The sequence below is a fragment of the Hippoglossus hippoglossus genome, chromosome 4, assembly GCF_009819705.1.
Source record: "Hippoglossus hippoglossus isolate fHipHip1 chromosome 4, fHipHip1.pri, whole genome shotgun sequence".
Classification (NCBI taxonomy): Eukaryota; Metazoa; Chordata; class Actinopteri; order Pleuronectiformes; family Pleuronectidae; genus Hippoglossus; species Hippoglossus hippoglossus.
The window spans coordinates 21,952,042-21,961,404 of NC_047154.1; the positions used below are offsets into that span (position 1 = coordinate 21,952,042).

At 42.3% G+C, this 9,363-nt stretch overlaps 1 protein-coding gene across 3 annotated transcripts; it reads right to left on the bottom strand.

The window, feature by feature from the left end:
• Positions 1-51: 51 nt before the first annotated feature.
• Positions 52-8,915, bottom strand: atg4c (autophagy related 4C, cysteine peptidase). 3 transcript variants are annotated; one of them, XM_034582198.1, is made up of 11 exons: positions 8,749-8,915; positions 8,454-8,569; positions 7,102-7,185; positions 6,434-6,664; positions 4,131-4,464; positions 3,567-3,637; positions 2,449-2,651; positions 2,163-2,241; positions 1,313-1,389; positions 702-821; positions 52-306 (listed from the first exon to the last, which is right to left on the bottom strand). In XM_034582198.1, the coding sequence occupies exons 2-11, from the start codon at positions 8,527-8,529 to the stop codon at positions 139-141; spliced, it is 1,443 nt and encodes a 480-aa protein (XP_034438089.1). In that variant the 5' UTR covers positions 8,530-8,569; positions 8,749-8,915; the 3' UTR covers positions 52-138. The 3 variants fall into 3 exon arrangements, with proteins under 3 accessions (XP_034438089.1, XP_034438088.1, XP_034438090.1); XM_034582197.1 differs by having other exon boundaries at positions 8,454-8,593; XM_034582199.1 differs by having other exon boundaries at positions 8,454-8,574; positions 8,746-8,915.
• Positions 8,916-9,363: the final 448 nt, after the last annotated feature.

Sequence of the window (9,363 nt, forward strand, 5' to 3'; positions counted from 1 at the left end):
CAGCAACAAAGTTTCCAGGACGAATTAGGAAACCGAATGCCGGAAGTTTAAAAAACCCTCAGTGTCACAACAGACGTGGCAGTTTGCACCTCACGAGGAGGAAGTTCCCTGTCGGTGTAGTCTTTTAAAACAGTGCTGTCAGAGCAGCACAAAGTCCCCAGCGGTGGTGACCGTCCTCCTCGGGTCACGGATGAAGGGCCACTCTCTCTTCTCCGGGGTCAGGCCCGCCGACAGGTCGTAATCTCTGCCGTGACCTTGCACGAAAGTGAACGCTGGGTATTTCTCCTTGGCTGACGGCTGCAGCACCTGGAACAAACAATTGACCTGTGTTTCAGTGGAAGCGCCAGTGCTCCAGCCATACTATGCATTTCACAGCGGTTTGCATTGAATTTTAACACTCAATAAGAAGTATATTCTCTGTCAGGCTGCGACTCGGTTGATTCTAATGCATGGAAATAGAGTCCTCTAAGCAGAGGCAGTATAAGCTTGAGGAGACTGGTTTACAACGTGGACCCAATCTGCTGAGTGGCAGGCGAGTGAGTCAGATTCATGGCTAAATGGTGCCACCTACTGGTCATCTTGTTATACTGTCATTTGCCATTGCACAAAACAGAAGATAGAATTCGTGAAATGACTAATAAATGAGTGGCGTCGATGGGGTGATATTTCCAGCATCCTGTGTTCAAGCAGCACCCCCCCACCTTAGACAGCTCTTGGCTGATCCTCTCATAGTCCTGGACGCTTCTCGAGTAGAAACCTATGGTGCAGCTCGGGTCCATCTTGCTGAAAGGCATCTTCTTTGGCGAGGGGCAGTGATACGACTGGACACAAAGAGACGAAACGCATGTGAAAGAATCCATCAAGCTGAAAGGGGGGGGGGGCAGGTAACTGCGGGACATGTGGTGCACATACACTCCATGGCAGCGTCAACACAAAATAAGTTGTATTCTGCATCATTTGATGAATGAAATCCTATTTATCTGCTGTCACAGCGTCGATAAATTTACAACTGTGCTGCATGTCATATTGTATACAACGCCATGGAAAAGCATAAAACAAAGTTGCCGTACATTTGCTATGTGCTGATTTTTATGTATTGGGTGCTGAAATATTCAGGCTACCTGATCCTGTATTTGCCGTATTTCTCTTAAGTGGCAGCTTCACACATCTGAGCAGCAAATAAATCAGCACATAGGGACTCGGTAATTGGGCCAAGGGCTGCTTTAAGATTCATACCCTTAAGTACTAACAGAAACTATTAAATTCACATTACTGAGGCCCCAGTCAGCTCGTCTGTGTAATTTCACATTACCTGCAGAGGGAAATCGCTGGTGCTGACATCCACAAAAGACTGACAGTAATGAGGGTCCATGTAAATCAAGCTGTCATCTGCAAGGACAAAACAAAAGACAAGTTATTCAAAAACATCGGATTATTACAAAAACGCGCCTCTCTCCAATTTCTATGCAGAGTAGCTCAAAGTCACCTGCTCGGCCCAGTGTTGGGCTTGTGTGCGTCAAATATGCCTCCCAGAAGGTTGTTGCTTTTTAATATCCACCAGGGTGGATTAAATTCCACATAATCAAATGCATTTGTACAAGCACATTCTTTACGCCGGGGGGGAAAAAAAGAGGTTGTCATTTAATTTTTGGTTGGTGGGAATTACTTTTACAAACACGCAATTATACTCGATGATTTGCATGTGATGAATGCGGCGCGGAGCCGAGCCCTGGCAGGGAGAATGTATTGCTTGTCATTTAGACATCATCCACCACTGTGTTTCAAATTGGTAAAATGTAAATGTGTAAATATTGACTGCCAAGATGTACAACTGAAGGTTCCTCCTGGCTCCTGAAGGTGATGAAGAGTGGCTCACTTTGGGCCAGATGAAATTTAATGCATGCCTCCTATGGAAATCAATTACAGCTTACAACTTGGGAGGTTTACTTGTGATGAATGGGCGAGGCTCTGATGGGTCACAGAGAATAAAGTAAGCCCTGCTTCACTCGCCTCTGCGTCTCCACTCCTCTCCGTTTTCCTCACGCAAACACGAATACATTAACTTACTTTGTCTCGTCATGTAAGAAGGGTATATTATGCAAAATAATGTGCTACTCTCTCTCTGTGGGTCTTTCTCTGTTTTCCATTACGCTCACACTAACCTTGAAATCCTACAAAGTAGCAGGCCTGTTTGGGCTTCCCTCCGATGATGCCTATACAGTACTCCAGGCTCAGTATGCTCTAAATGAAGAAAGACAGAGAAACATATAACGTACATGATAGAAAACACTTTCATTTTATTTCACACATACTATATATCAGTGTCTATAAAACAGATATTTTTAACTCACTATTCTGGAAAATTACCATTTGCTCTTTCCCCTTTTTTCTTAAATATGTTAACGTACAAATAAAAACATATTTCTCAAAACGACATGTATACTTCACCTTTGCAAAGTCAAAATACTCGGGGTTGGTCTTCTCCCCCCCCAGCCTCACAGGGATGAGGATGATGACCGCTCGGCCGTCTGGCGGCGTGGAGGCAGACGCTGGCTGGTCACTCTGCAGCGGAGGAGGGCCGTCCGATGGCTCGGCAGAGGGCTGCCCTGCTGCTGGTGCCCCGTGGCTATCAACCACATCCGCACTGTACACTATGGAGGATCAATAATGCAAAGGTAGGATGGAGGTCATATTGTCTGTGTCCCTCCCCCCCCTCGTCAATTTATCAGACATGTTGTCTGTGCATCAGCCTCGGGGGCGATCACTTCTGTAGCATTCCCGTTTTTTGGGCTTAGTTAAATACGAGAATCCTGTCTTTTGTAGTTCATCTTTCTCATTTTTGTCTGCAAACAATTGTCAAAATACATACATACATATTATATCCATACGCCCTTAAAGTTTGTTATATGTCTCACAATTAATTGATGAACCATTAAATGTCTAAAGTGTCAGAAAAAGTGTAAAATATCACAAGTTTCTAAGTTGCTTGTTTTGTCTGATCAACTATTTTAACATAATTCAAATTACCTTCATATAAACAGAGAAAAGCAGCAAATTCTCACATTTTTAGAAGCAGGAAACGGCAAATATATTTAGCATTCTTTCTAAGTGACTGTTAATAAATTACTTTAATCATCAATAATTGACTTAATTTCTGAAAATAAATTTGTCTGACAATGAAGCTGTTGATTGACCTTTAACTAGATTCTACGATGCACATCATGTATGTCTATGTGGTGCACAAGTTAAAGTCACTCCAATTTTCTCACTGATATCAGAGCTGCAACACACCAAGACGCTCACTCTCACACCAGCTAACGTCTGCTTTGGCCATCGAGAAGACAAACGTGAATCACAACACAGATCATTGCAGTTAAGAGGAGGCTGGAGCGTGTGGTCGTAGATTAGGAACGGAACGTGTTTGTTGGGGAACGGACGCTCGTGACACGACTCTCAGCCGCTCCACAGTTTCTCAGCAGCAGCAGCAGAGAGTTAGTGGAGAAAGAAGGGTCAGTTGCATTGTGTCCAGTTTCCTGTTTTATCATCATCAGGCTCATCTTTCATACCTGTGCAGTCCTGGGAGACGTAGGCAGTTATACCCGCCAAGCCAGGGTCCATCGCCTCCTCGACAGCTTTCCTAAGAGAGAGCGAGGAAGAGGAAGAGAGTGAAAAGAGAGAAAGTGAGTGAAGGACAAAGATTCTGGAGATTAAACTTCTTCTACTGATATTGCCACCGTTATTACTGATAATACAAATTGGTGTCAGATTAGTGCATCTCCTCAAAGACATATTTTTGAATAAATTGCTGTTTATATTCCATGGAGGTTATGTTTTCACCCTTGTCCGTTTGTTTATTAGTTGGTTTCTCTTAAGCAAGATTACACAAATCTACTAGACAGGTTACCATGAATCTTGGTGGAAAGATGAGGTCTGGGTCAGGGAGGAACTCATAAAATGTTGCTGCAGACTTGGATCAGGATTTTGTGAGATTGGGAATTTTCATATATTTCTCAAAGAGCATATCACATAAAAGTGTTATATGTGATTACATACAGAATTGAGGCGGATGAGAGTCACATGCAGGACTGTCACAAGTGTAATTACCCTCAGATCAAACATTTTACACCTACTTGAGTATGTGGGCCACCACAGCAGGCCCATACCAGTCCCCTGCCTGTTTCCCCATCGACAGGCCTGAGCGGACCAGCCTGTGGAGGCCCAGCTGAGCCGAGGGGCTGTCCCCGAACCAGGACACCAGTGTGCGGTGATACATCTCTTTCAGATGTGCATCTGCCTCCTCTGCAGGTCCCAGGGCCTGAGGCATGTGTTTCAACCCTGGATCCGAGGTCCCTTGGGAACCTTGCAGAGAAGCCTCCAAAGAGGCCACCAGACGTTTGGCTGCAGTGGAGGTCCACGTCTCTGCGTCTAAGGGCTGGAGGTTCAGCGCCGCCGACCAGGTCCAGTCTATGAGGAAGAAAAATTATTCATATTTTAGAGGAACATAATATATATGGACTAAATGGACAGTATTTACACTTTATAGATCTTTTCCAGTCTTATCGACCACTCAAAGCGCTTTATAGTAAAAGTGTCTTTCACCCATTCACGCACATCCATACAGCTCTTCTATATGGAGCACTTTTACTGTCACACACCATTCATACGCCGCCAGCAGCACTTTGAGGTTCAGTATCTTCTCTAAGGACTCTGCGGAATGTCGACCGCAGGAGTCGGGGATCAAGCCACCGACCGTCTGGTTAGTGGACGACCCTCTCTACCTCCTGAGGTGCCCCAAAGATGCTGCCAAATTCTAAAGACATCTATGATAAAACTCCATACTTGTAGAAATGAGATTTAACTGATACAATAGACTCAAAACTACTGTACAATGACAACACAGAAAATAGATTAACAACATATAATTAAAATCTAATTTGTGAGAACTTAATCCCTGATATTCACAATGGAAAATAAAAAAAGGCACCAAATTTGACCAGGGATCCATGAGTCTGCTCTCTGAGCCTCATTCAACACATCAAAGTTTCCTTTACAGCGTCACCGTAAAGAAGAAAAAGTCTTTCAGAACTTGTGAAATTAAAAGTTTTTCCTTAAACAGACAGAACCGCGTGTGCTTCTGTAACAGAATAAGTGTAATTCTGTCCAATTATAAGTTTGAGTGTCCCACTATTTCACTTTAACGCCGCCTTAGCCTTACAAACAGGGGGGGATCCAGAGGCGGGGAGAGTAGGAGGGGCCCCGGCTATAAAACGAACCAGAATAGAGTCTAAGTCATTAACAAAATGACCTTGATCCAAAGTGAATCAAAGTGAAATTGATCAATAAATAACCTTAAGTGGCAATTAGTCACTTTATAGAGAAATATTTCATCAGTGACATATTTTAGATTTGACAGAAGAACAAGTTTTAAATATTGTTTTCTAAATGACTGCATTAAACTGGCACCGTCGTGTCATTATGCGGACTCATAAAGTCGAGGACACTTCAGAGACGATAGATCTGACAGAGATATGAGGGATTCACTCGCTGTGAATGGTTTGCATCAACTGAATTAAACTTTCTATTGAGAAAACTCAAAACTTGCGGAGAAAAATCTGTCTTCCTGCTCCTTAATCCGCTTAATCCATTTTCATGGGACTAAATTGGGTCTTTAGCTGATGATTGGAACTGTCCCCCGGGAGCTGCAGGGAACGGGCAGTGTCCAACTATCAGCCGCGTTGGCTCCTTCCCTTCATCGTCAAAAAGACACTTTAACAGTTTCTGTTGGACGAGAGTTTTTGAGATACTAATGTCCTTTTTCAAAACCTAAAGTTCCAGCTTGTCTGACTATTCAAATCACAGAGCTTCCAGCCCAAAGCCCCTTTCTGAAGCCCGTAGTTTTAGAGCCAGTATAAACCTTTCACAGACATATTTGTACAATACATACAAGTTCATGTATTATATATTTGGTTGTTTTATAGTTTCTTTTTATTTATAGTTTTATATATGTGTGTACATGTATATATATTGAGGCTGATATGTGGGTATTGGAATTGTTCTATGCCTTTATATCGATATTGGCATCACCCCCAAAAATCCATATTGATCGGAATCTACTTAGATCAGGGATTCCAGCAAGTAAATAAATAAGTAGATAGATTTTCCCTTCTCAGATTGTTTGGTTTAAATGATTTTCTATGGATGTAATGTATCAAGAATGTTACTATAAATGAGAAATGAACATTTCATTTTATCACCCGTCACATTGAACTGTGTTGAGTCCAGACCTCCACGACTTAGCTGCCACAGCTGTGACTTTGAACTGGGAACAATCTAATTCCACTTTTGGAACTTTTCTTGTTTTGGGCATTAGATCACTCATCACTGTGATGTGGTTTTTACTGTAACTCAGGTGTGGTCCCATCATCTCACCCACCTCTGCCCAAGAAGTGCAGAATCAGTGCCTGAGCCAGCATCATCTGCCCGGCCCTCAGCATGCACCCCCAGCCACAGTCGGAGGTCAGGGCGGAGCTGGGCAGGGGAGGGAACTCCTCCCTGTAGGTGAGCCACACTCGCGACGCAAAATCCTTCCGGAAAGCTTCAGCGTTCCCCATGACGAAGTCGTCATTGGAGGCTTCACAGCAGGCGTCTGTGAGACTGTCGTCATCTGACGTAAACAAAAGATCGTGGGGTCAAATCATGAAGTGCAAATGGCTTTTTTTTTCATCTTGTGGATGATGTGGACAACCAGGTATTATTATTCAAACACAAAATGCAGGGAAACAAGTTAATACTGCGACTAAACCAGTGGGTCAACAGGATAAAGGGCTGGTAAGGATTTCACTGTTGAAGTCCTTCTTGCTGCTGTCGGACTGTACAAGCAGCACTTACTAAGTGTAACTTCATTTAACTGTTCAATACTCATTTTCTGTGCAATTTCAACATATATGTGAAATCTTTTAGATTCAGTTTACATTGCATATATAATTGTGTCATGTTTACTTATTCACTGATGCTTTTTATTTGTATGATTCCCTTTGCTGCTGTGTGTGCGTGTGCGTGTGTGTGTGCGTTTGCGTGTGCGTGTGCGTTTGCGTGATGTACCTTCAGCCTTGAAATGGTAACATTTTCCCAGAAGGAGCACTGGGGAATTTCTACTGAATGAGGTCTTTGATTTCAGAGCCCAACCTGAAACACAAAATAAAAAGACAAAATAAAAGACAAAGACAAACAACTGTACTAATTATTAACTCGGGTGTAGTTTCATTGACACATATTGACGTGTAGAATGTAATGAATAACAGTTCAGTAATCCTCTGGAAAACGTTTGTTTTGTGTCCTATTAAAATTATGAATTATTTAAACTAAGCCAAATATCTCAATGTTTTTCCACGTGCAGCCCTTTTTATATTGTATATATTATTATTATTTTCATCTTTTCTTATGTTTATATTGCATGTTTACTTGTTACTGATGCTTGAGTGTCCTTGTTGCTGCTGTGACATGACAAATGTCCCCTTTGTGGGACTAATAAAAGATTAGCTTATCTTATTATGGTGTTATTGAAGGTTAAGGACAAAAACAGTCTGAATAGGAATGCTATATTTACTCAGTTGACCGACACACCTACTCCACAACACCCATATGTCACTCAATGTTCTGGCTTAGTCCAAAGATCCCTGCCCACTACAGTCTCCTGTTTCATTAAATGTGTTTTTCAGGTGAACAGAAACAGCAGAATCTGTGTGAGCTGAATCAATGCACACAAACTCAATGTGGACTGTATGACAAAGAACTATTTTAAGGTCTGACTCAACAGCAGTAGGTTCTTGTCTCACTGAACTCTAGCGCATGTTTTTATTTGTGCTGATTCCTTGTTGGTACCTCTGCATTTGAATTGTTGCAGGTTTAAACAAGTAACTTTTAAGGCTTTTTAAAAACCTTTTAAAGACCATGATGAATAAAATGTAAGACCTATAAGAAAGATATGATATCAGAGTCCTAAGTAGCCTGAAATGAACTTTAACATAATGAAGACCTAAGCATTTAAGCCCTAGTACCGGTTTTGACTTCCTTTTTTACTTCTTAAGACCGTGGGAAACCCTGTGGTATTAGGGTCAAGGTGAAGAAAAAAATATTATGAGGTTTCGAGAGTATAATGGTGATTTTACAAGAAGAATCTTGTAATATTAGGGAAATAAAGTCACAATTTCACAAGAAAAAAAGTCACGATATTATGAGAATAAAAAAAGTTTAATAACATTATGACTTTATTCTTGAAATCTTTCTTTTTTTAAATCGTAAAGTAAATTGATTGATTGACACAAAACTGTAGTGATGCGAGAGAGCATTAGAGACAAGGTGGAGAGAGGACACCAGCATATGTGTGTGTGTGTGTGTGTGTGTGTGTGTGTGTGTGTGTGTGTGTGTGTGTTGGCCTCAAGCAAACTACTTACTGTACTTCACATTGTTCCAGGCCGACAAGAACTTTGTCTTCAATTTTTCCGCCTCGTCGCTCCCTTTATTCTCCATTTGGACCAAAAAGGGATGAGACCCATTCCCACACTGCACACTACAGGACACACACACACACACACACACACACACACACACACACACACACACACACACACACACAAACACATACACATACACACACACACATACACACACACACACACAGTAAAGTAAAGTGTGAGCAGCATCACATCACAATCACAACCCAGCACATGAACTCACAGCCCCCTTCACCTCTGTGTTTTCTCTGCTCCAGATGTGTTTTCCCCCTCCCAGCCGCACAGCTGTTTCCCAGTTTAAACTTCACATCGTGTGACACGGGTCATGTCACACACGTTCGATCGCCCGCGGTCCGCTCTGCGCTGTGACACTGAGCCGCTTCGTCCATTAGGGTTCAGACTCTGAGGAAGTGGAAGAGCCGGGTCAGCTGATCTCCTATGTGTTTCCGCCCGGGAAGGGAGGGCTCGGTTTATACACCATTGTAGCTGGAGAGGGCGGCGCATAGACAGTTTCCCATGTCTCAAGTGAACATCCCGCCTGCTTTGGTTGTTTGTTGTATTAAAACAAGCGCTCCGTGTTGGGTCAGGATTAGAACAGAGGCTCTGATGCGTCCGTCACTTCCATCACTTCACTTTTCAGCGTCCTTCACTTATTATAAGGCTACAAGATGTGATGTGTGTGATATTCAGGGTCCAGTTAAAGTACAATAAAATACACACAAAGCTCAGAAAACACTCAAATAAACACACACACATATAAATATAGACAACAATACCAATGTTTCTACAACTGGATTAGAAGTGTGTAATGCTAAAAATGCCAATATTTGTAATATATAAAACCAAGATG